Source organism: Saimiri boliviensis, chromosome 15, assembly GCF_048565385.1.
Source record: "Saimiri boliviensis isolate mSaiBol1 chromosome 15, mSaiBol1.pri, whole genome shotgun sequence".
In the NCBI taxonomy this organism is placed as follows: Eukaryota; Metazoa; Chordata; class Mammalia; order Primates; family Cebidae; genus Saimiri; species Saimiri boliviensis.
In genome coordinates this window covers 28,568,722-28,596,617 of record NC_133463.1, presented here as the reverse complement: position 1 = coordinate 28,596,617, position 27,896 = coordinate 28,568,722, and the positions used below count along the sequence as shown (strand labels likewise).

Below are 27,896 nucleotides of genomic sequence, written 5' to 3'. Positions count from 1 at the left end.
CTACCACTGACTAGATTAATTCTGTATTACAAATTTAATTGTGTGTTACTTAATCATTAGCAATCTCTCTAGAAATACTTTGTGGCATGCTGAAAAAATAAGGATGGGTGGAAAAGATGTTTCAAATAAAGTGTTTAGGCTTCAGGAATGCTTTCTGCTGAGAATGTATGAGCAGACATAAAATTAAAACTTCAGAGTTTTATTTCACACATTTTATGTAGGCTGGTTTTTGGACAAACACGCAAAAGCAGATAACTCAGCAAGCCACTGAGAAGAGCAATATTTTCTGCATATCTTGAACATTAAAATCGATGTCCATGTGAAGCGACACTATCACAGGCATCCTGTGAGGTTTAGAGTTCCGGTGACCTCATCCAGGCTGGCACTAAGCACATTGCTCTAAGGGACAAAGCGAATTTGCAGCATCTAGGTTTGTGTAACGCTACGCGTCACTTGCTCATTGGTCTGTTTATGTTTCCTTTCATTTGTTTCTAATAAAAATCTTGGAGACCAAAGTTCCTGCTTGACATGATTTCTTTGGAATTCCAAAAGGCCTCACCAGGGCTTCCTGGCTCTGCTATGACCATTGTCTAATGGATTACAGATACATTTCAGTTTAGGGCTTCATAACAGCACCACAGAAATAAACAAAACAACATGTATTCCACATCATGAATTTTGATTTGAGCAAAACCCAGCATATTGGGGAAAATTAGAGATGGAAAAGACTTATCAGACTCATGCTCTTCTCATTTTCTCAATTCAGTTAGCTCTCCAAACTTAATCCAAATTAGCTCAGTAACAGAGTGACTACTTCACTTAGGAAATTATTCTAGGGCCATGGAGATCTTGCTGCTATTATCTTTCCATCCAAAATTTCAAATGCTTAATTTAATACAATTTATCCTAAAGTCAATCTATTTATTACTCAGTTCCATTCAGCTGGGCAATGATGAAGTGAGCTAATGAGTTTATGTGTCTCATACCTGGCATAGTGGATGCTCATGCAATATTAGTTTCTTACCTTTATAATTTTGTCTAAAGCGTTCCCTGAATTTAACTTGGAAGAAGGTCATATGTTCTTGAACTCTTTTCTGGTTTCTTTTAATCAATATATTCAGAGGCATAGAACCGAAAAATGTCACTAATGCTTCCATCACGTTCTATTTCACCTTCTCTCCCTCCTTGCCCTTGCAACGATCACCCTTCATATCTCACTTCCTTGCCACCCCACAGACCAGTTAATTTTATACTGAATGAGGTCTGCCATGAAGCTATTTAATTCCATGTGGCTTCAATTCTTTGGATTGTTGATAACTTCATTGTTTTTAATCATCTCTAAATGTTTAGGCACAGCATAGATCACAGTCATGGGGATCAACAGAAAAAGGAAAACATTAACTGGAAGCCCATGCTTTGGAGATGCACAAATAATTGAACTCAACCCCCAAAGGACAGGATTATAGGCCTGTGAGTGTTCACAAGCGTGAATATTCATGAGTCTCTTGCAATGAACTGTTTAACCACCATGCTTCATTAGGAATTGAAATCTCTTAAGCAAGTGTTTATCTCTTCCAGCACCCTAGAACAGAACATCCTATCCTTGTTTTATCAAAATTCAAATTCGAACCAATTCTACAGGCTGCACTGTGTGATTTCCAGGTGCCGTGCTCTCCCAGGAAGGGCAAATGTCAAGCGATGAGACACACAGTGACATGAACAGGTCATTGTGAGTATGTTGAGAGGTACCAAAGGGGAAGTGTAGGGCAGGGTCGCTGTGTGTGGTTGGGCAGGCGGTGTAGGTTTTGCAGTGCAGAAAGTCTCCACATCTGAGGTGGCACACCCACATCTCATACATTGTTGATTTGTGTATTTCTCAGCAAAATTCTCTGCTACATGGTGCCAGTGTCCTGCTCTAACAAAATTAATGTATTACAAGCATTTGCAGATAGACAGAAATACGGTATTTTGAGAAAGGGCTGCCTTTTTCTAATTCACAAAACACCACCACACAGATGAGAGAGGGCCTGCATAGGGTGTTAAGGGAGCAGAGAATAAGCCTGTTTAATTTCCTTAGCCTGAAAGCCAGGAAAGATCTCCTGAGCAAGGGTTTACCTGAGACAAGAAGGATTATCAGTAGTTTGAAATTTTATTACAAACTCCGCAGAATATCCAACCTATTTCTTTGTATTGGATTTCTGGTATATTAAGCATATCCTCAAATCACAGTTGGCCTGAAAGGAATCTGCCATTCGGCCTCTCTGTAATTAATAAACAAGTGAACAATGTGCTTTGAAGCCAGAGCAAGAAGATGGAAAACTGTACACACATCTAACTTGCTATGCATTTTCTCTGACAAACTCCTATATTTGTTTTTAAAATGTATTTCATCTTGGTACATTATTTGGAAATTCTTGTGCTTTCCATTGTTTTTTGGTAGAGAATATGTGAAGGAGTTGAAGGGTAATGGCTACTTAATTGGATGAAAAATGAGCTGCGAGGACCCTACTTTTCTGCTGTCCATAAATTTAACCAATGCGTGAATAAGAATAATAAAAAGCCTTTCTTGAAATGGTTTCTCCAATTTAGAGAATGCAGCCATCAGCCATCTTTGGAGGCATAGAACTATACTCCAATATAAAGAATAAGGTATTTTGTTTTTCTACACAATAATAATTACAAATCATAGTGACAATAGCCAGTGTTGTCATTATGTCAAATGCTATATAGCTAACACTGTCCTTGGGAGTTTGAGTTTACTCAGTTCTTCCCCATGATGACCTCTAATACAGAAACGACTTTCATTCCCATTTTGCAGGCTAGGAATCTGAGGTATAAATTGGTTTTAATAATTTGCTAAGGTCACAGAGCTTGCCAATAGCACAACTGCGATTTGAACCTGGCACTGTGGCCCTAGAGCTCTTGACCTTTCTGCTGTCCTGGTTAATTAGGGCGAGTATTGAACCTAGCCTCTAGGTGAAATTGAAAATCATTAATTAAGCTTTCTGAATTAATGGAAACACAAATCCACATCTAGAATTAACCACACTGCCAGTATAACTAGTATTTTAGTCAGAATAGATTTTAGACCTATTATTCATTGAGAAAGACTTCCAAGTGAGAAAAATAAAGTAAAATTAAAAGATGACATAAGGTTGCGAAGGCTCTGATTCTCTCAAAAAGCCGGACCCAGACCTGGGCAGCTCTGTGTATTGAGGTCATTCCCCATTGTGCTGTCTTCATGGTAAGGCATGGACAGGTTATTTAGGCTGAGTCTCTAGCATGATGTGACTGACTATGAGCTTTGCTTTAAGAATTCTCTAAAGGGTTTTCGGCAGAACTGCTGTCCCTTGAGATAACCTCAAGGGGATCTCAGATGCACTCGTCAGGTTTTGGAAACCTGGCATACTGCATCTGCCTCTCAAAGATTGACCGTGTGCATGGGCCTGTTTTAGGGCCCCAAGAAGCCCAACACTAATGAAATCTGTGTCGGCTTTAAAACCCCAAATTGCAGAATCCTGTTTGATTACGGAATTCTTTGTTCCTTAGAACACCTATGAACCTACCTGTAAGACAAATGTTGGACAAATGCTGTCTGAAGCTGAGCATGTCAGTGAGGAACAGCAGGACACACAGAGAAAGGGAAAGAAAGGACAGAAGAAAGATGCTTCAGGGCAGGAAAACATGGGCAGAGGACAAGTTGAAATGCCCACATTACTAACTGTGGTGCTTCTTACAAATGAGTCCTATATATGACTAGTATATATGTCAGACATATGCCATATACATGTAAATTATATGACATGTATATATTAATTGGATGCATATTGTTAAAATATTAATTGAATGCATATTCAGTTAATATGTTATCTGTTAATATATAACTAAATATATATTAAATATGCATTTAATTAATATATCTGTTAATATATAACTAAATATATTAAATATATAAAAATAAAATTATATATATTAAATAGAACCAATATAATTATGTTAAATATCATATATTAATAGAATCAATATTCTATTAAATATTATATTAACTAGAACCAATATAATTAATATAATTATGCCAATATTAATATAATCATGTTAACTATTACATATTAATATAGTCAATATAATTAATATAATTATATTAATATAATTATGTTTATATATTAAATATGATCAATATAATTGTATTTATATTATTAAACATAAATTATTAATATATATTTAATACAATTTCATATACTACATAATTGAGTATATTATACTCCATTAAAGTATACAAATATATGCCATACTAATTAAAGCATACAAGAGGAGCAGGAATTTTGATTATGTGAGACAACATAGCAGTTCTGGTATATTAGCAATCGTCGGTGTAGTCAGACTAGCTCACATGTTTACCTGCACAGTCTTTCCCTACTTCTGGAAAGGAAAAAGGGAGCGCAATATGTTGGTGTGAACCAGACCGTCTAAGGAGAGGGAGGAAGATGCAAGACTTAAGGAACTTAACACCTTAGACTTAAGGACTGAAACTATTGTCAGTGTTCTGGATTTTAATAGTCTCTCTCTCTCTATCTCCTTCTCTTAGAAGAGCAACAAAAGATAGAAGAAAAATCAGAAAAGAATATGCAATTTCGCATGCAACACTGAAATAGATTTTATTTGTTATTAAAATTCAAAGGGAGATTTGATTTCTTAAAGCTCCCAAGAAAGGATACGGAAAAAATGTTTTAACATAGAAAAATGTGGATTTTCATCTGAAGACACTGTTTTTTCATCTGTAGACATCTGCTTCATCTGTAGACACTGACATAAGACACATCTGGTTTATACTTTCCCGTTCCCTTCAAATTCTCTAGAGTTTCTAGAACCTTTATCAAGAATCTCAGGGTAGCAGAGGCTTATTCTAGGGAAAATTCTCCATCATCAGCAGTCCCTCACCCACCCACAAAGCTTTACAATGATTTAAATTCAGCTTAGGACTGCTGTGGGAATACTATTTATGAGCATACATTACTGTCTGCAAAGATTGTAAAGTAGGAATAGAGTGTGTTCGAGGCTGTAAGTTCACTTCTTTGAGTCATTTTAGATGGACAGAGAGGGAGGTAGCTAAAAATGTTCTGAAGCTGAAACTTTAATTGGGGCTAACAGCACACAAAGAAAAATAATCTGTAGCATGAAGCAAAAGCCCATCTGTCAAGGCAGTCGTGGGTGGATCGGTTTGCAGGGGACTTGGGGAGAATAGGACACTGTTTCTGAGTGGAAGGTTAGAAAGCTTCAGCTTCCAGTTTTTTAATGAGAGCTTGGATCAAGTCTTGCCAAGATGAGCAGACTCACAGGCAGCTAGCTTCCCCAAAGGTCTCGGAGGGGTACCATGGCTGACCCTGAAGTCCTGAAAATTGCCCCATTCTCACCTTAGGCCCCATGAGGTCTGGCTATATCTCATTTCTGTGAAGTCTTTGATTTTTACAACAATATTTCCTCTTTCTTTGAAACATCTGGAGTAGCACCCTTTTTCTTATAACCCCATTACCCCAAAAGGTTTCCCAGGAACAGGAGACATGAGACAAATGGAGAATTTCAATATGATAGGGTGCACTTATCACCTCCCTTCCCCAGGTATCTATCTAATATGCCTGGACACATTTTTCTCTGGCTATTTCATGGAAACTGAGCATAAAGTAAGGAACAAAACTAAAGATCAGAACAACATACACAGTCATTATGGAGAATACAACAACATTTTCAAGATAGCAAGAGTCTGGAGGAATCCCAAGTTGATCGTATAACTAGACCTTTTATCTGTTACGTCTCAGATTTTGAAAACATAAAACGTCTAAATTGTCTATGTACATGTTATGGGCTTTATTAAATAGAAAATGAGGTTGACCCAATTTGCTCGTTCTATTGGAATGTTAAAAACAGTAAATGATTACATAAATTGTGTGCCTTTTCAGAGTGGTAACAGGATGGCTCTTTTAAATAGGCAATTTCTAGAAAGCAAAATTAGTGTTTTTTGCTAAATATTCTATTATACTTCATGGATGTATTTTAAATAAAATATTTTAAGTGATTCAGAGAATACAAAATGAAATAATTCTCTCTGAATCTACATTGTTTCAGTATAAATGATGTTTTCTTTAAGAATATTATATAGTTGTTTAGGAGAAACATTTAATTTGGGATATGTAAACATGTGATATGCTTGATCTAGGTGTTAATAAATAATAACTATCAACTTGTTTCTATTTCAATGAAGTTTCTAAATTCACAGAAATTCAGAAATGTCCTGTTTCCATAGCAGCAGATAAAGAGTAAAACCAAAAAGATTTTATTGATTTTAACAGGGTTTAGAGAATTTGTTCTCTTTTTTAGCAATAATTTTTGCTCTTTTCTTTTTTAGTCTTTCACAACACCTCATTTTTTCTTTTCTAAATGTACTTAGTTAGTCACATAAAATTTCTAAGTAGATATTTGTGACATTACTGTGAAATTACACATTCTTATAGTAATGTAGAATAACCAATATTTAATTCTTACTGTCAAAAAGGCACCGAACTATGGAGTCAAGACCAGGCATCTAAGACTCTAGCTGTAGGTACTATCAGTTTAACATATGAATAAAACATTGCATTACAAATGCTTTTAGGTAACTCCTTAACGATTACTAGCACAGTATAACATTTTCTGTCACTGTTAATTTATTAAGACTCAGGCATCAGGCTTTCACACATAAGTGTTATAGTCACGAAATGCAAGTTTCTTCATGGTTAATGTGACAGCATGACAATGGATAACTGAAATTAGCAGAATAATTGTTCCACGTAAATGTGCTGAGAAACCAGAGAACAGCCTTTCTTCCTTGGTGCATTTGTCGTTTCAGTTGTGTGTTTTTCTCCAGTTATTCTGCTCTTTAAGTTTCTGTTTGTCAAAACACAGAATAACTTACCTGTAACAGACACACAGCCTAATGGAGCGATCAGAGTAATGGGAGCAAATCCATAGGCTGCAAAGTTCCCCATCTCTCCCACAGCCATCAGCAGGACACCACCCCACCACAGCACACTCTTGAAGTATGGCCTCGGGTGCTCTTGTTGTGCCAACTGAAGGTGAGAATATTTCTGAAAGTAAATCAGAAGAGAAATAAAACATTCTGAGCTATGAGGGGAATGTGACTTTTTTTTTTTTTTTTTTTTTTGGTATTCCTTTAATTCCTTTCATAAGAACACCGATTTTTTTTTTTCCAAAATAAATACATTTTGGGGGAATTATTGAAAATTATACTAGGTCATTTGCTAGCAAAGATTTATATAAACAAATATAGTAGTCGCCCCCGATCCACAGATTCATTTTCTGTGGTTTCAGCTACCCATGATCAGAAAATATTAGACGGAAAATTCCAGAAATAAACATTTCATACATTTTAAATTGCATGCGTTTCTGAGTAGTAGGATGAAATCTCAGGCTGTCCCACCTGGCATGTGAATTCTCCCTTTGTCCAACATATCCACGCTGCAGACGCTCCCTGTCCTTTAGTCATTCAGTGGCCTTCCTTGTTACCAGATCAGCTGTTGCAACAGCGCAGTGCTTGTGTTTAAGTAACCCTTATTTTACTTACTTGTTCTATTTCATTATTAGTTATTGTTGTTAATCTTTTACTGTGCCTAATTTGTAAATTAAATGTGATCACAGGAATGTATGTCTAAGAAAAACATAGTGTATACTGAATAGGGTTCAGTATTAGCTCTAGTTTCAGACATCAACTGGGAGTCTTGGAAGGTATCCCTTGAGGATAAGAGGGAACTACCATATAACATTTGGGAGATATTCTGATGTTTAGGTTTATTTTGATTCAAATCATTTTAGAAACTGCAGTGATTTGATTCTATTTCAAAGTGATTCATTAAATGATTTAAAATTTTTAATTTATTATTTGGTTAACAATTCATATTTCATTCAGTTTTTAGTTTAGCAAATCAGCAGTTTATTCAGGTTTCTGATTCAGGTTCAAAATAGTTCCTATTTTGTACTCTACATTCTTTTCTCAAGACTTTTCTCTTAATCTATACTGGCATATTTAACAGTATTTTAAAGAGAGGGGATAAAAATCCTATAATCTGTACTCTTTTTTTTTTTTAAGACAGAGTTTTGCTCATTACTCAAGCTGGAGTGCAATGGCACGATCTCGGCTCACTGCAACCTCTGCCTCCTGGGTTCAAGCAATTCTCCTGCCTCATCCTCCCAAGTAGCTGGGACTACAGGCATACGCCACCATGCGCAGCTAATTTTTGTATTTTTTGTAGAGATGGGGTTTCACTATGTTGACCAGGATGGTCTCAATCTCTTGACCTTGTGATCAACCCACCTTGGCCTCCCAAAGTGCTGGGATTATAGGCGTGAGCCACCATGGCCGGATGACCTGTTTCTAAAAAATATCCATATCCCATCTAGGGTGAAGGCTATGAAAGAAATCAAAGTACTACAAATCAAACCAGTGCTGTTTATCCATTAGACACAGCAGGCCCCTTACCTAGGGTCTATAATACTATTGGAGTCCTCTCTACCCTCCAAAATTAATTTCTTTCAAAATCAGAAGAAAAAGAAAAATGAATGCACTATAGCCTGGATTATATATATTTGTCTATATACCAATGAAGTCATAAAATATAATTTTTTATAATTTTTATAGAGAAAAGATCTACAAAGGCAAAAGTTCCCAAAGCCCATGAGAGTCATCATGTGTCCCTGAATCAATGTACAGTGTTAGAAAAATAAGGTTTTCTCTTACCTGAATATTTAGAGAAATGCTGATCACCAAGTTTCCTAAAATGGCCAGCAAAACCCCAAAAAGGTGAATCTGTAAAAGAAAATGTTTTCCTTAAATAATACTTGTAAGGTATTTACTGAAAGAAAAAGACATATTTAGGTATTCATTTGTTCAGTAATTCAGTTTTAGATTAGCACCCATTTGCCAGGGTATATTTAAAATATTAATATTGATTTAATTAGAATTAGTTTTTCACTTTTTCAAATACTATATATATATATTTTTTTGAGACAGAGTCTCACTCAGTTGCGCAGGTTGGAGTGCAGTGGCACAATGTGGGCTCACTGCAACCCCTGCCTCCTGGGTTCAAGTGATTTTCTTGCCTCAGTCTTCTAGTAGCTGGGATTACAAGTGCCCACTACCATACCCAGCTAATTTTTGTATTTTTAGTAGAAACGGGGTTTCATCATGTTGGCCAGGCTGGTCTCGAACTTCTGACCTCAAATGATTCGCCAGCTTCGGCCTCCCAGAGTGCTGGGATTACAGGTGTGAGCCACCATGCCCAGCCTCAAATACTATTTTTAAGAAATCACTTCATCCTTTGTGAATTCTCTAGATATTTATCTGCCTTATTTACTAAAATAAATAAAATAGTTATTTGACTGTTCCCAATCAAGATGCTGCTTCTTGTGTATCCTTTCTTTTTATTTTCTTTACTCTAATATCTTTTGGAGGGTTGTGATATGAAAGAAAGATCATCAGACTACAAGTTAATGAGACACAGATTTGCTATTTTTTCTTTTCCTTTTTCTTTCTTCCTTTCTTTCCCTTCCTTCCTTTCTTTCTTTATTTCTTTCTTTTCTTTTCTTTTTTTTTTTTTTTTTGAGGCAGAATCTCACTCTGTCACCAGGCTGGAGTACAGTGGTGCCATCTCAGCTCATGGCAACCTCCACCTCCCGGGTTCAAGTGATTCTCCTGCCTCAGCCTCCTGAGTAGCTGACACTACAGGCGCGTGCTAACCCTCCCAGCTAATTTTTTTGTATTTTTAGTAGAGACAGGGTTTCACCATCTTGGCCATGATGGCCTCCATCTCCTGACCTCGTGATCTACCCGCCTTGGCCTCCCAAAGTGCTGGGATTACAGGTGTGCATCACCGTGCCTGGCCAGATTTGCTATTTTCTAACTGGTGTGACCTTTTGAGCAAGTTATTTCACTTCCCTGGCCTAAGTAAAAATGGGATATTGGAGAAGACATTTCCAGAGATCCCTTTACTTCTAAGGTTTTATGATCTCCACTGGAAATGGGCTAAATTTTCCTTCTACTCCCCTGGTCAAAAACCTACAGTGATTCTCTACAGTCTACTACATCCAACAATGAACTGCTATACCAGCTCGCCACAATAAGTCCTCACCCAGGCCTCTGTCCATGATTTACTTTTGATGTGCTTCCTCTATCTCAGGTATCTGGCAATGCCATCCTCTAGCCAGATGTGACACTTGCTCGTGCCACTGCTCCTCAGGTCATGCAGGTGCGCCTCTCACTCCAACCAGACCTAGCCCTCCTGGCCTGCAGAGGTCCATCTCCTTGAGACGTCCTCAGACCACAATGTCCCACCTTAATTTTCTCGGATTCTAAATGGTAAGCCTCCCTTATTTACTATCTGAAGGAAGAGAACCAAGTCTTATTCTTCTTTCTCTTGAGTCTTCTGTGTTATCTATTGCTATGTAAAATTGAAGATTTGATAAACACTTGCTTTTAAAATATGTAATGGTCTAACCCAAGGACTATAGAGGTTAAAAGGTAAGTTCTTACATATTGCCCAGGATGTTTATCATAGGTAGCTCATGTATTATTTAATGATTTCAAAAGATGCGTTTGCTGCTCCCATCTAGGTACAAAAGTATAATAGGATCATCTCCTTCTTGTTCTACACTACATAACTTCTAGCCAGCTTCAAATTCCAAAGAGTTATTTGAATTTCAAATGAAGATTGCAACCACAAAGAACCCTTTCCAGAATGCAAAATGTCTTTGAAGTTTTAGAGCTTTATTATATGTGATTTTTGTAGCAAATAAGACACCAAATTCCAGCCTGACTCAAGTATAGCATGAAATTTAGTATTTAGTATTTAGAAATGAAATTTAGTATTTTTTCCAATGAAGTAAAAAGTTGAAAATTCATTTTATAGTTGATATGTAATATCTCTGGTCTTTAATCAGTTAAGAATTTTCTTTTCCTAATAGAGGCACTTGGTAATAATTTTGATCACTTTCTCTCGTGGGGAAACAATTGGGGCACAATACAAAGTGCTATTTCCATGCTTTCTATTTACATCTAGTGTACTTGGCAGTAATCAGGAAAATAAAGACTGAGAAAAAAATTGGCTTTGAATGGATATTTGTTAACATTTCCTATAATTGTAAAAGTAAATTGTTGAATAGAAACAACTCACTTTAAAATTCTTTAAGTCATTCACTGAGCAGTTTAAATGGCTGCAGGCTGGGTATTTAAAAATTGGTGGCAGGATTTGGCAATAATTTCTTGGATATGACACCAAATCATAGGCATTGAAAAAAAATAGATAAATTGTACTTCATCAAGATTAAAAACTTGAATCTTAACTCTGTTACCCAGGCTGGAGTGCAGTGGCATGATCTCGGTTCACTGCCATCTCTGCCCACCAGGTTCAAGCAATTCTCATGCCTCAGCCTCCCGAGTAGTTGGAACTACAGCATGCGCTACCACACTCAGCTAATTTTTGTAGTTTTAGTAGAGACGGGGTTTTGCCATGTTGGCCAGGTTGGTCTTGAATTCCTGACTTCAAGTGATCTGTCTACTTTGGCCTCCCAAAGTGCTGGGATTATAGGCGTGAGCCACCACACCTGGCTGAGATTAAAAACTTTTTGCATCAACACACACTAGCAACAGAGTGAAAGTCAATCCATGGAATGGGAGAAAATATTTGCAAATCATATATCTGGATTGAGATCCAGAATATTTAAAGAATGCCTATAATTCAACATCAAAAAATAAACATCTCATTAAAAAATACACGAAGGACTTTAATAGTTGTTTCTCCAAGAAAACACACAAATGGCCAATAAAGACACGAAAAGATGCTCAGCATCACTAATCATTAGGGAAATGCAAATCAAAACCACGTTGAGTCACTACTTCACATCCATTAGGATGGCTGTGATTAAAAAGAAAAGGCAATAAGTGTGGGCAAAGATGGGGATTTATTAGAACACTTATACACTGCTGATGGGAATGTAAAATGGTGCAGCCACTGTGAAAAATGGCATAGAGATTCCTCAAAAAATTAAACGCAGGATTACCATATGGTCTAGCAATTCCGCTTTTGGATATATATCCAAAAGAACTCAAAACAAGGATTTGAACAGATATTTGGACACTTAACATTCGATAATAGCAGCATTATTCATAATAGCCAAAAGGTGGAAAAAACCCATGTCCCTCAATGGATGAATGCATAAACAACATAGAGTATATATGCATATAATGGAACATTATCCAGCCTTAAAAATGAAGAAACTTTGAATATACACTACCACGTGGATGAACCTTATAAACCAAAAATAAAATCCTGAGCCCTTCAACTGACTGATGGACCCTCCCCTAGGCCAAAGGCTTTCCAAAGTTAACTCGAAAAAGTAATTTAGGCTATGATGGGAAGTGGGGGTTGGGACATGCCTCATTATGCCCTCCTCCCTTTGGAATTAGGGCACAGCTGACCAACATTAACATGAAAACAAAGATCTTAAGACTGACAAAACAGACTTTTTATAGCAATAAGACACCAAATTCCAGCCTGACTTTAGTATGGCATCACAGGACAGATTACAGGCCCTGAGCGAAATCAAGGTGTTTTACCCCCAAAATAAATTTCTTGGACATATTTTGAAATGGCCCTGCAAAGCTGTCTCTTATAGGGAAAATCTACATTCTGTAGAGAATTTCCATTCCTTTCCAGGTCTTTTCCCTGGTCCAGTAGAGAATTTACTAAGACTCTGGTACCTTTTTAGGTCTGATGAGAGCCCCCAAGAAGCCTGCTACCCAGAGGCTTCATCTACACGACAGAACCTTGATCCCCACAACCCCTTATCTTAATCCAGATATTCCTTTCTATTTACTCCAGGTCTTTAGATAATAACTCTTTCAACCAATTGCCAATCAGAAAAGCTTTGAATTCACCATGACCTGGAAGCCCCCACATCCAGTTTTTCCGCCTTTCCAGTCCGAACCAATGCACATCTTACATGCATTGATTGATATACTTCTCTAAAATGCATAAAACAAAGCTGTAGCCTGACCACCTTGGGCACATGTTCTCAGAATCTCCTGGGGCTGTGCTACAGGCCACTCATCACTCATATTTGGCTCGGAATAAATCTCTTCAAATATTTTACAGTTTTGACTGTTTTTATCTATAACCTTGAGACATTATGCTAAGTGAAATCAGGAAGTCACCAAAGAACAAATGTTGTGTGATTCCACTTACATGAAGTATCTAAGGTAGTCAAATTCATGAAGATAGAAAGTGGAATGGTGGTTGCTAAAGTCAGGGGAAAGAAGAATGGGGAGTTAGTGTTTAATGGGTATACAGTTGGGATAGATGAAAAAATTCTGGAGATGGATATGATGACAGATGCACATCAGTAACAATGTTCTTAGTGCCACAGAAGTGTACATTTGCAAATGGCTAAAATGGTAACATTTTATGCTACAGTACTTATATTTTATAATAATAAAAAATTGGTGGTGAAGTAAGAATGTGCTTCGACTTGAAGAAGTAAGGACAGCTCACCTGCTACAGAATAGCTCCCTGGCCCAGGGTTAACAGTGTTAAAGCAAACTAAATATGGCCTGAGAAGGACTCCATACTTCTATATTTGAGTCCTTGTGGATGAATTGCAACCTAACTTCGTGGGTAGACAAGACTGAAATCTAAACTTAGGAGTCTGTGCCTGTAGCAATAGCTGAGTCTTGGCCAATGCCAGCAGCCATTCTCCAACCAGTCACACACTTCTGAGTGTTCAAACTGTGTTCAAATAAGGAAAATGCCAACCTGCAGCCAATCCAGCTGTTTCTGTATCTCATCTCCAATTTCTATATGCCACTTCCCTTTTTCTTCTCTATACATTTGTTCTGACCATGAGGCATCCCTGGAGATTCTCTGAATCTGCTGCGATTCTGGATGCTGCCTCATTCATGAATTATTTATTGCTCCATTAAGCTCCTTTAAATTCAGTTGGGCTGAAGTTGTTTTTTTTTTTAACAACAGTCTGGATATTAAAAAAATTGTTGGCAGGATTTGGCAATAATTTCTTGGCTATGACACCAAATGCACAGGCAACAAAAGAATGAAATAGGTAATTCTTCATCAAGACAGCATTATGCTGCCGATCCTTTAAATATTCTTATCACAGGTTTATTTTTGCCCAAAGAAGATATTCCTGAAAAGGTATAAGCTACTAAATTATTAATATCTTAATATGAATGATTCAGACAAGTTATTTGAAAGTAATTGGAGTATGGCAGATTGCAAAAATGGACACAATTCCTTACTCCTCCCTATATCTGTGCCCTTGACTAGGGAGTCTTGTACCTCCTCTTGTTAGAAAGAACAGTCTAATTCCCTATCTATTAATTCAGGCTACAAAAGCAGTGAAGATATGATAGTTCCAGGACTAGGCCTCAAAAGGTATTGCATACTTCTCTTATGAAATATTTTGAGAACAAGCCGAGGCTAGCCTGTTGGGTGATGACAGATGGGGACACAGGCAACCCGGCTGCGTTAGTGTCTATGGCCCTAACCAATAGTCAGGCAATGTCCAACCCCAGAGGGGAGCCACCCCTAGAGCAGCCAGCCCCCAGCTGACATACCAGCTGGCTGCAGAGACACGAGTGAGCCCAGGTGGACTCAGCCAAGTCTGACCCACATTAATGAACGCCCAGCTGACCAATTGATTCCAAAGCACACATTGATGGTTGTAATTTTAAACCACTAAACTTTAGGATGACATTACACAACAAGGAGTAATAGACTAAGACTAAGAAGATGAGAGAATGGAGTGGGGATATTGTGGATCACTTACGGTGAGAAGAAGGGGGTACAACAAAGGAAGGTAAGACGTTTTGCTGAGGGTTACCATGGCACAGAGGAAACAAGCTATTTTAAAAGTCAGACCAAAAGGCACAGTTCCAAAAGTCAGGAGACCTGTCCCTGCCAGGTATCCACTATGCGTGATCCCTGCAAAGCCGTTATCCTTTTTGGCTCTTGGTTTTCTCAACTGTAAGATGAAAACAATAACATAGCAGTTTGGAGACATAAATGAACGAGATCTCGCTTAATGAAAGTATGACACAACACCTTAGTCATCCAAAGTGATGGGCTAAGGCGATACTAAGAGGTAATAATAAAGCTTTATTTTCTTTGTCTTTATCTAAAATGACCAAGCAATCATATAAATTGTCCCTTAAAAAAAAAAAAAAAAACAAAACTGCCAACCTGTTCCTTGGCAGACATAGTAAATAAAGATTTCGCTGTTTCTCTATTTCCTGGGTTTTTGCCTCAGGGTGTGTGTCCCACCTTTATGATACATTATTTTGTTTTCAATAATGTCTTCCAAATCTAATGAATATAAAAATATTTATAAGATACAGGTGACATTTTGATTTTCTTAATAGAGGGATGGTAGAAACTACCAACTAGAACTTTTAATGCCATAGAACCCCTGATAAAAGTATATAGCATTTTATTTATTTTTCACAGAAAATTACTTGACTTACAGCTATAGGTACAACTAGAGGGATATTCTATTTCCCTTTTTTTTTTTGAAACAGAGTCTCACTTTGTTGTTGCCCAAGCTGGGGTTCAGTGGCTTGATGACAGCCCACTGCAGCTTTGACCTCCCAAGTTCAAGCAATCATTTCACCTCATCTTCCCAAGTAGCTGGGACTACAGGCATGCCACCACACCCACTTAATTTTTGTATTTTTATTGAGATAGGGTCTCATTATGTTTCCCAAACTGGTCTCAAACACCTGGGCTCCAGCAATCATCCTGCCTCAGCCTCCTAAAGTGTTAGGATTGCCGGGCGCGGTGGCTCACGCCTGTAATCTCAGCACTTTGGGAGGCCGAGGCAGGTGGATCACGAGGTCAAGAGATCGAGACCATCCCGGTCAACATGGTGAAACCCCGTCTCTACTAAAACTACAAAAAAAAAAAAATCAGCTGGGCGTGGTGGTGCGTGCCTCTAGTCCCAGCTACTCGGGAGGCTGAGGCAGGAGAATTGCCTGAACCCAGGAGGCGGAGGTTGCGGTGAGCCGAGATCGCACCATTGCACTCCAGCCTGGGTAGCAAGAGCGGAACTCCGTCTCAAAAAAAAAAAAAGTGTTAGGATTACAGGCAAGAGCCACTGCACCTGGCCAATATTCTGTATTTTTCTAATCGGTAATGCCAGTCATACTATTTTATTATTTTAACTTTTAAAACCATCATTATAAGGTCAAAAGAGCTCATATTATAATATTTCCTTTCTTACCACTTCCCTATAAGCTTATGAGTTATTACAAAACTTACTCATATTTCAAAATGTCCTGAATATAAAACTTACTTTATAGTTTCTAAAGTTAGAATTAACTTTGAAGTTTGTTCCCCACCCCCTGGAATCTACATGAGACAAAAATTTAGAGATTTAAAATTAGACATATACACATTCCCCACAATTAAATAATAGTTGTCAAAATCATGTGGGAGTTCCACTTCACATCCTAAGAAACTACAAAAAGATTGTTCTTTCTTCAGTCTAAGTCTAGTTCTGAATGTTATAAAATAATTAACAGAGGTAGGAACGACCATAAACTGTACCTGAGCAAATCAGATGCTTTTAAATTACTGAGCAGAAACAAATGGGCAAAGAGATAATTGAATGTGCACAATTTCTTTTCATAAAGAATGTTGAAGGTAGATATCACCTTAGTTGAGTCTTTTCTAGCCTTTGTCATCTATCAAAAGATAACCTGTACTGTTTCTCCTTGAACACTTACGATGCATTTTTTTTTAGGTAATATATGTGTGTCTTTACTAACACAATAAAAACAATGTCTGGTGGCAGGTACAATAATTACCATGAGTTCAAAGTAGGGATACGGCCGTGTGCTGTGGCTCATGCCTATAATCCCAGCACTTTGGGAGGCTGAGGTGGGCAGATCATTTGAGGTCAGGGATTCGAGACAAGCCTGGCCAACATGGGGAAATACCCTGTCTATTAAATATACAAAAATTAGCTGGGCATGGTGGTGGACGTCTTTAATCCGCTACTCGCGAGGCTGAGATAGGAGAGAATTGCTTGAACCCGGGAGGTGGAGGTTGCAGTGAGCCGAAATCTCACCACTGCACTCCAGCCTGGGTGACAGAGCAAGACTGTCTCAAGAACAAAAAAAAAAAACAACAAACAACAAAAAACAAAAACCCCACAAAATAAAGTAGGAATGAGCAAAATTATACAGGCATACTTCAGAGATATTGCAGATTTGGTTCCAGACCACCACAATAAAGTGAGTCACACAAACTTTGGTTTCCCAGTGCATACAAAAGCTGTGTTTACACTACACCAAGTATAGTGCAACCTATACTTAATACAATAAACATACTGCAATAGCATTATGTTTAAAAAAGTTAGATATACTTTAATTAAAAAATACTTTATTACCAGAAAAGCTAATGATCATCTGAGCCTGCAGTGAGTCATTTGTACTGGTGGAGGGCCTTGCCTCGATGTTGATGGTTGCTCACTGATCAGGGTGGTGGTTGATGAAGGTTGGGGTGGCTGTGGCAACTTCTTAAGTTAAAACGATAATAAAGTCTGCTGCATTAATTGACTTTATCTTTTATGAAAAATTTCTCTGTAGCATGTGGTGCTGTTTGATACCATTTTACCTACAGTAGAGCTTCTTTCAAATAAGTCAATCCTCTCAAACCCAGCTGCTGTTTAAGTATCTGGAATATTCCAAATCCTTTGTTGTCATTTGTACAATATTCCCAGAATCTTCACAAGGAGAAGATTTCATCTCAGGAAACCACTTTCTTTGCTCATCTGTAAAAAGCAACTCCTCCTTCATTCAAGTTTGATCATGAGATGGCAGCAATTCAGTGACATCTTCAGGCTCCACTTCTAGTTTTCTTGCTATTTCCACTACATCTGCAGTTACTTCCTCCACTGAAGTCTTGAACCCTTCAAAGTCAACCATGAGGGTTGGAATCAACTTCTTCCAAACTCCTGTGAAGGTGGATATTTTGACTTCCTCCCACAAATTACAAATGTTCTTAATGGCATATGGAATGGTGAATCCTTTCCAGAAAGTTTTTAATTTACTTTGGCTAGATCCATCAGAGGAATCCCTATTTATGGCAGCTATAGTCTTACAAAATGTATTTTTTAAATAATGTGACTTGAGAGTCAAAACTACTCATTGATTCGTAGGCTGCAGAATGAATGTTGTGTTAGTGCACATGAAAACAACATTTATCTCCTTGTACAGCTCCATAAGAGCTCTTGGGCAAACAGATGCATTGTCAATGAACGGTAATATTTTCAGAAGAATCTCTTCCGAGCAATAGGTCTCATTGGTGGGTTTGAAATATTCAGTAAACCATGCCATAAACAGATGCACTGTCATCCAGGCTCAGTTGTTCCATTTCTAGAGCATAGGCAAAGTAGATTATTGTTATTTTTGGTTATTGTTTTTCTTGCTGTTGTAGGTTACTGTAGCTTTACTTATTTACTTCCATTTTTCTTTTAGATTCAGGGGGTACATGTGCAGGTTTGTTACAAGGGTATGTTTGCAAGATGCTGAGGTTTGGGCTTGTATTGATCCTGTCACCTAGATAGTGAATATAGTACTCAAGAGTCAGTTTTTTTTAGCCCTTACCCCTCTCCCTCCTTCAGAGTCCCCAGTGTCTATAACTCCCAAATATATGTCCATGTGTATCCAAGATTTTAGCTCCCACTTAAAAGTGAGAATGTGCAATATTTGGTTTTCTGTTTCTGTGTTAATTTGCACAGGATAACAGCCTCCAGCTGCGTCCATTCTGGTGCAAAGGACATGATTTCATTCTTTTCTATGGCTGCATAATATTCTGTGGTGTATATACCATATTTTCTTTATTCAGTCCACTGTTTATGGGCACCTAGGTTGACTCCCTGTCTTTGCTATTGTGAATAGTGCTGCAGTGAACATGTGAGTGCATGTGTCTTTGTGGTAGAAAAATTTATTTTTTGTTGGGTATGTACCCAGTAATGGGATTGCTGGATCAAATGGTAGTTCAATTTTTAATTTTTGAAGAAATCTCCAAACTGCTTTTCACAGGGGCTGAACAATGCACATCCCCACTAACCATGTATAAGTGTTCCCTTTTCTCCACAGTCTCTCTAGCATCTGTTGTTATTTACTTTTTAATAATAGCCATTCTGACTAGTATGAGATGGTATCTCATGGTCATTTTGATTTGCATTTCCCTGATGATTAGTGATGTTCAGCATTTTTTCTGTATGTTTGTTAGCCACTTGTGTGTCTTCTTTTAAGCAGTGTCTGTTAGATTCTTTGCACACTTTTTAATGGGGTTATTTTATTTTTGCTTATTGATTTGTTTAAGTTCCTTATAGATTTTGGGTATTAGTTAAAAATCTCTGGACTAACACGTCTTTGTCAGATGCATAGTTTGCATATATTTTTTCCTTTCTTTAGTTCTTTTTTTGTTGTTGTTGTTGTTTTTTGTTTTGTTTTTCTCTGTTGATAGTTTCTTTTGATGTGCAGAAGCTCTTTAGCCTAGGTCCCACCAATCAATTTTTGTTTTTGTTGCAATTGCTGTTGAGGACTCAGTCAAAATCCTTTGCCAAGGCTAATTTCCAGAAGGGTATTTCCTAGGTTTTCTTTTAGGTGACTTTTATAGTTTGAGAGGTCTTACACTTAAATATTTAATCCATCTTGAGTTAATTTTTGTATATGGTGAGAAGGAGGGGTACAGTTTTATTCGTCTGCATTTGGTTAGTCAGTTTTTCCAGTACCATTTATTGAATAGAAAGTCCTTTCTCCATTGCTTGTTTTTGTCAACTTTATCAAAGATCAGTTGGTTGTAGGTATGCTGCTTTATTTCTGGGCTCTCTATTCTCCGTTCCATTGGTCCATACATCTATTTTTGTACCAGTACCATGCTGTTTTGGTTACTATAGCCTTGTAGTATAGTTTCAAGTTGGGTAAGGTGATGCTTCTGGTTTGTTCTTTTTGCTTAGGATTGCTTTGGCTGTTCAGGTTCTTTTTGGGTTCTATATAAATTTTAGAAAATTTTTTTCTAATTGTATGAAAAATGAGATTGGTAATTTGATAGGAATAGTATAGAATCTATAGATTGCTTTGGGCAGTATGGACATTTCAACAATGTTGATTCTTCCAATCCATGAACATGGAATATTTTTCCATTTATTTGGGTCACTTCTGATTTCTTTCAGCAGTATTTTGTAATTCTTCTTTTAGAGATCTTTCATCTCCTTAGTTGGATGCATTCCTAGGTATTTTATTTTTGTGTGTGGCTTTGTAAATGAGATTGTGTTCTTGACTTGGCTCTTAGCTTGAACATTATTGGTGTATAGAAATGCTACTGATTTTTTTTTTTTTTTTTTTTTTTTTTTTGTATTTTTTTGTATCCTGAAACTCTACTGAAGTCATTTATCAGGCCTAGGAACCCTTTGGCAGAGTGTTCAGGGTTTTCTAGGTGTAGAATCGTATCATCAGTGAAGAGAGATAATTTGACTTCCTCTTTTCCTATTTGGATGCCTTTTATTTCTTTCTCTTGCCTGATTGCTCTGGATAGGACTTCTATGTTGAATAAGAGTGCTTAGAGTGGGCATTTTTGTCTTGTTCCAGTTCTTAAGGGGAATTCTTCCAGTTTTTGCCCATTTAGTATGATGTTCTCTGTGGGTTTGTCATAGATGGCTCTTATTATTTTGAGGTATGTTTCTTTGATGTCTAGTTTGGTGAGGGTTTTTATCATAAAATGATGTTGAATTTTATCAAACCTTATTCTGCATCTATTGAGATGATCATGTATATTTTGTTTTTAATGCTGTTTATGTGGTGAATCACATTAATTGGTTTGAGTATGTTGAACCAAACTTGCATCCCAGCAATAAGGCCCATTTGATCATGGTGAATTAATTTTATAATGTACTGCTAGATTCAGTTTGCTGGTATTTTCTTGAGGATTTTTGCATCTATGTTCATTAGGGATATTGGCCAGCAGTTTTATTTTTTGTTATTGTTGTATCTTTGCCAGATTTTGGTATCAGGATGATACTGATTTCGTAGAATGAATTAGGAAGAAATCCCTCTTTGATTCCTTGGGATCGTTTTAGTAGGATTGGTACAAGCTCTTTTTTTTTTTTTTTTTTTTTTTTTTTTTTAATGTCTGCTAGAATTTTGCTGTGAATCCATCCAGTCCAAGGCTTTTTGGTTGTTGGGTTTCATTGTTTTTGTGTTTTTGATTTTTTTACTGATTCAGTTACAGAACTCATTGTTAATCTGTTCAGGGTTTCAGTTTTTTCCTGATTCAATCTTGGGAGGTTGTGTGCTTCTAGGAATGTATCAGTTTTCTCTAGATTTCCTTGTTGTATGCATACAGATGTTCACAGTGGTCTCTGAGGATCTTTTGTATTTCTCTGGGATTGGTTTAATGTCACCTTTTTAATCCGATTGTGTTTGTTGGATCTTCTCTGTTTTTCTGTGTTAATTTAGCTAATGGTCTATTTATCCTTTCAAAGAAGCAACTTCTTAATTTCATTTAGTTCCACTCTTGTTTAATTATTTCTTTTCTTCTGCTAGCTTTGGGATTTGTTTGTTCTTCTCTTTCTATTTCCTTTTGGTGCAATATTAGATTGTTAATTTGAGGACTTCTTAATTTCTTAACTTTCCTCATCATATTGCTTTTGTTACACCCCAGAGATTTTGGTATGTTGTTTTCATTTGCTTCAAATGATTTTTTAAATTTCTGCCTTAATTTCCTTGTTTACCCAAAGGTCATTCAGGAGCAAGTTGTTTAGTTTCCATGTAACTGTTTGGTTTTGAGAATTTCTCTTAGTATTGATTTCTATTTTTATTCCACTATGGCCTGAGAATAAGACTTAACACAATTCTTAAGGGTCCTAGGATTTTCAGAATGGTAAATGAGCATTATCTTCAACTTAAAGTCACCAACTGCATTAGCCCCTCATACGAGTCAGTCTGTTCTTTGAAGTGTTGAAGCCGGGCATTGACGTCTCCTTAGGTGTAAAAGTCCTAGGAAAATGACATTTTCCAAAAGAAGGTGATTTTGTCTACATTGAAAATCTGTTGTTCTGTGTAGCTATCTTCAATGATCTTAGCTAGATCTTCTGGATAACTTGCTCCAGGTTCTATATGAGGACTTGCTACTTAATCTTGTACTTTTTATTTTACAGAGATGACTTCTATACTTACAACTAATGAACCAACCTCTGATAGCTTCAAACTTTTCTTCTGTCATTTCCTCACCTCTCTCAGCCTTCATAGAATTGAAGAGAGTTACAGCCTTGCTCTGGATTAGACTTTGGCTTACAGGAATGCTATGTCTGGTTTGATCTATCCACATCACTGAAACTATTCAAACTTTCTGCATATCAGTAATAAGGTTGTTTTCCTTTCTTATCATTCATGTGTTCACTGGAGTAGCGCTTTAAATTTCCTTTAAAAACTTTTCTTTTGGCCGGGTGCGGTGCCTCAAGCCTGTAATCCCAGCACTTTGGGAGGCCGAGGCGGGTGGATCACAGGGTCAAGAGATCGAGACCATCCTGGTCAACATGGTGAAACCCCGTCTCTACTAAAAATACAAAAAAGTAGCTGGGCATGGTGGCACATGCCTGTAATCTGAGCTACTCAGGAGGCTGAGGCAGGAGAATTGCCTGAACCCAGGAGGCGGAGGTTGCGGTGAGCCAAGATCGTGCCATTGCACTCCAGCCTGGGTAACAAGAGCGAAACTCAGTCTCAAAATATAAAAAACAAACAAACAAAACAAACAAACAAACAAAAAAACCTTTTCTTTTGCATTGACAACTTGGCTGTTTGGTGCAGAAGATCTAGCTTTCAGCCTATCTTGGCTTTTGACATGCTTTCCTCACTAAGCTTAATCATTTCTAGCTCTTGATTTGAGGTGCTCTTTCTTTCACCTGAACAGTTAGAAATCATTGTAGGGTTACTTAGTGGCCTAATTTCAAAATGGTTGTGTCTCAGGGAATAGGGAGGCCCAAGCAAAGGGAGAGAGATGAGGGAATAGCCAGTGAGTAGAGCAGTCAGAACATATACATTTATCAATTAAGTTCACTGTCTTATATGGGTGTGGTTCATGGTACCCCAAGATAACTATAATAGTAACATCAAAGATCACTAATTACAGATCACCATCACAAATATAATAATATGACAAATTTGAGCCCAGCGTGGTGGCTCATGCCTATAATCCCAGCACTTTGGGAGGTGGAGACAGGAGAATTGCTAGAGCTCAGGAGGTGGAGACCAGCCTGGGCAACAAAGTGAAAGCCTTTCTCTACAGAAAAAAACTAAAATTAGCTGGGCATGGTGGCACATATCTGTGGTCCCGGCTACTTGGGACGCTGAGGCAGGAGGATCACTTGAGCCCCGGAGTTTGAGGCTGCAGTGAGTCATGATGGCACCACTGCACTCCAGCTTGGGCAACAGTGTGTGCCCCTGTCTCAAAATAATGATGATAATGACAAATTTGAAATAATGTGAGAATTACCAAAATGTGACTTAGAGACACAGAGTAACCACATGCTGTTGAAAAAATGGTGCCAATAGACTTACTCAATGCAAGGTTGTCATGAACCTTTAATTTGTGAAAAACACAATATCTGTGAAGTGTAATAAAGCAAAGTTCAACAAAATAAGTGAGGTATGCCCGTATTTAAAGACATCTGCAACAACTGTGATATGAAGTAAAATGAGCTATAACTTCTATTAGTGACACAGCTACAACTGCTGTTAATACCACTTTAGTTTCTTGTCTACATTCATTATAGGAGGAATTGGTAAATTTCAGTCAGAGGTTAGCAAATAAAGATGTAGGGTTTTTTTTTTTTGTTGTTGCTGCTGTTGTTAATACTCACAGTTCCCTGAAATCTATCTGTGAAGAACAATTAAGAACCCTTATATTTGATATGTGATTTTTCCCTATGTTCTTTTTGGTATTTAGAGATTGGTTTTTGCTTGAATTCCTCCAGTGATGGGGAAATCATTACCAACTAAGTGGGCCTCTAGTCATTTTGTTGCTGAAGACCTCAGGTAGTTTTTCTAGGGAGCTTTCATCTTTTTGCCATAGATTGCATTCGTGAGTTCTTACTGTCTCTAGAGTTACAGACCTAAGTTAGCTTTTTCTTCTACAGCTTTCTCTTCACAACCATTCAGCTGCTCTAAGACAATAATTCTGCTCCTATGTTGTCCTCTCTCTCTCAATGAGAAGCAGTGATTTGTATTCACTTGCTGTAGATGAGGAAGCTGAACCTGAGAGGTTTAAGTTACCTTCTGAATTTCCACCATTAGTGCTGGATCCCAGGTCTATTTGACTTCAGAGCTTATCTTCCTTCTAGGACCTCATGACTGATGTTAACTCTTTTCTTACTTCTCTCTGGCTAAATGAAGATCTTCAAGAGCAGAAGTTTTGTCCTCTTTTTATTCCTTATTCATCTTTGCATCCCCAGTAATGGAATTGGATAAGACTGTGCTGCAAAAAAATTAGCAGTTAAATGTATAATCATGGACTGAGGTGTGGAAAAAGGAAGGGAGATTTATTGAAACCAGTTAACTTGTTTATTTCACTGGTTATGCATAAATATTTTAGACTATTAGAAATGGCCGATTATTTAAAATATTATTACCAGTTAATGTAGTATATTAAGAAACAGTTTCAATACAATTAATCCATTTGTCCTTAACACCAATTTAGAAAAAGCATCATAGTGTGTCCATCTTATCCCACACACTATACAATTCTACAGAATCAAAAAAACACTTGAAATTGAGTCATAAACTTATGACGTCTGAAAACCAAGGAAACGCTTATATTTTCCAGGAATATTTAAATAATTCTCGATATCATTGTGATATTAACTCTTACTACAAAACTCCACAGTGATATTTGAGATAAACAAAGGATTGAAAGTGTCCATGAAAAAGCTATCATTACAGAGGAGAAATGATCCAAGAGAAATAAAGCCTATGTCCACATAAAAGCATGTACACAAATGTCTATAGCACCATTATTCCTAGTGCCCCAAAGTGGAAATGACCAAATGTCTATTGGCCAATGGATGAATAAACAAATGTGATGTATTTTGTATAATGGAAGATTATTCAGCCATAAAAGGGAGAGAAGTACTGATATATGCTACAACCTAGATGAACTTTGAAAAGTTTACGCTAAGTGGAAGAATACAGTAACAAAAGATCACAAAATATGATTCTATGAATATTAAATGTACAGAATAACAAATCTGTAGAGACAGAAAATAAATCAGGGGTTTTCTTAGGGCTGGGATGAATGAGGGGCTTGGTGATGACAGCTAAAGGGTGAGTGAGTTTCTTTTTTTTTTTTTTCTCAAGCAGCACTATCTTGAAAGAGGGGGTTTCTTTCGGAGGTGATAAAATATTCTAAAATTAACTGTGGTGATAGTTGTCTAACTTTGTGATATACTAAAAGCCAACAAATTGTACACTTTAAATGAGTGAATGATATGGTATGTGAATTACATTTCAATAAAGTCGTTACTGAAAATAAAATACTTTGAAAAACACTGTAGGTAATGTAGATATTTGTCCAAAGAAACAAAATACTATAAATGTAGCTATTATTATCTCAGTCTCTTCTCCCTCCCAGAGATAAGTAATTTTCTGAGGTTGATATATTTAATAAATATATTTCTTTCTTAGATTTTTATCATCTTTATTTTGTGAACTCAAATTTTCCTTTTTCATCTTGTTCATTTGGACTCTTAACTCATTAGCTTTTTCCCTTTCTTCTTATTTAATAATATATGAAAGTACCCCCATACATTTCTCTCTAAGTACATTGTCTATTTCAGCTTCATGTGTATTTTTGACATAGATAGTCATTGTCGTTTGGTTCTAAATAGTTTCTCATTATCTCATGATTTTCATCTGAGCCTCAATATTATTCAGAAGTATGTTTTCTGAAAAAATTTCTAAATAAGTGGAGTAGTCGGTTATCACTTTAATAATTTCTAATTTTGTTAAGTTAGAGTCAGAAATGTGCTGCATGCGAATCAACATTTGTTTTATGACCTAATACATGGTATAAATCAAAATTTGTCTTGTGACCAGGTAATATGTGGTCAAGTTTTATAAGTGTTCCATGTGTGCTTGAAAAGAAAAGTATTTTGTTGTTAACATTGTATATATATATTCTACATATTCTATCTATCTATTCATCCATCTATCTATGCATCCACCCATCCATCCATCCATCCATCTACCTATCCATCCATCCATCTATTCATCCACCCACCCAACCACCCATCCATCAATATCTATCCATCCATCTATCCATCCATCCATCCATCTATCCATCCATTCATCCATCCATCCACCTACCCATCCATCCATCCACCCAACCACCCATCCATCCTTCCATCTCCATTAATACATTTCTCACATCTTCAACAATATTACTAAATTTTGCAGCACTTTGTCTATCAATTGCCAAGTAAGATATATTAAAAATCTACCACAAATACAGACATTTTTTTCTTTTTAAATCTGCTGTATTTTGTATTATATATTTTAAGGCTATACTGTTAGGTGTATCCAAGTTCAGGATTATTTTATCTTCTCAGTTAATTGTTCCTTTTATCATTATGTCTCTTTTAATCTCAATAATGTGTTTGTTTTAAAGTCTATTTTATCTGATATTAATATAATCACTTTCTTTTGATATTTCCTCTTCCTCCATCACTTTACTTTCAACATTCCCCTGTCATTTCATTTTAGTTAGAGCTCTAATAACAAAAATAGTACTGCTATTTTTTAAAAACCTTTAATTTTGAAATAATTATGGACTCATAGTAGGTCGCAAATAAATGTATAGGGGGTTCCTATGCACATTTCCCATAACTGCCCTCCCTAAATGTTTATGTCTTACACAACTACAGCAAAATATCAAAAACAAGAAATTGACATTGGTAAATACCTTATTTAGATTTCACTAATTACATATGCTCCCGTGTGTGTGTGTGTGTGTGTGTGTGTGTGTGTGTGTAACCACCACCACAATCACAATATTCATCTGTACCATCACCATAAGACTCCCTTGTATTAGCCCTTTGTAGATACATCCTCCTTCCCTCCCCATTCCTAACCCCCAGCCACCACAATCCAATCCATTTTCCATCTCTATGTTATTTTAAAAAATAGTGTTACGTACATGGAATCCAGAAGTATGTGTACTTTTGAAATTGCCTTTTTTCACTAAGCATAATTTCCCTGAGGCTCATCTAAGTTGTTGGTTCATTCCTTCTAATTGCTGAGTAGTATTCCATGATATGGATATGCCACAGTTTGTTTAACTATTCACTCATTGAATGACTTTTGAGTAGTTTCCAGTTTGGGGCTGTTTTGAATAAAGCTTCTATGAACATTCATGTACAAATTCTACATGAAAATAAATCTTCATTTTCTGGGATAAATGCCCAAAAGTGTAATTGCTGGGTGTGTGGTAAGTCCATTTTTAGTTTTGAAAGGAACTGCCAAACTATTTTGCAGAGTTGTACAATTTTACTTTCCCACAAGCAATACGTGAGTGATCCAGTTGCTGCACTAATTTATCTGCATTCTTGACGTAAATTCTAAAGTTAATCAATATCCCCAACCCCCTGAGCATTATAAAAGCTTCCATTTGTTTTAACTACAATCTTTCTTCTGTCCTATCTTACATGTTGTTGACTACATTGTTGTGTATCAATTCTACCCTGTATTTATTTATATCCTCAAAATTGTCATGATTGCTATT

General features: G+C 36.9%; 1 protein-coding gene across 2 annotated transcripts in view; it reads right to left on the bottom strand.

Moving 5' to 3' along the window:
• Positions 1–27,896, bottom strand: part of NIPAL2 (NIPA like domain containing 2) — a 101,331-nt gene that overhangs the window by 54,910 nt on the left and 18,525 nt on the right. Inside the window, exons 2-4 of one of the 2 annotated variants that reach the window (XM_039464765.2) lie at positions 24,395–24,596; positions 8,786–8,854; positions 6,947–7,118 (exon numbers count right to left, since the gene is read on the bottom strand). In XM_039464765.2, coding sequence (XP_039320699.1) covers positions 6,947–7,118; positions 8,786–8,854; positions 24,395–24,412 — 259 coding nt within the window. In that variant the 5' untranslated portion in view covers positions 24,413–24,596. The remainder of the gene's footprint in view (positions 1–6,946; positions 7,119–8,785; positions 8,855–24,394; positions 24,597–27,896) is intronic. The other variant, XM_039464764.2, reaches the window with a different exon arrangement.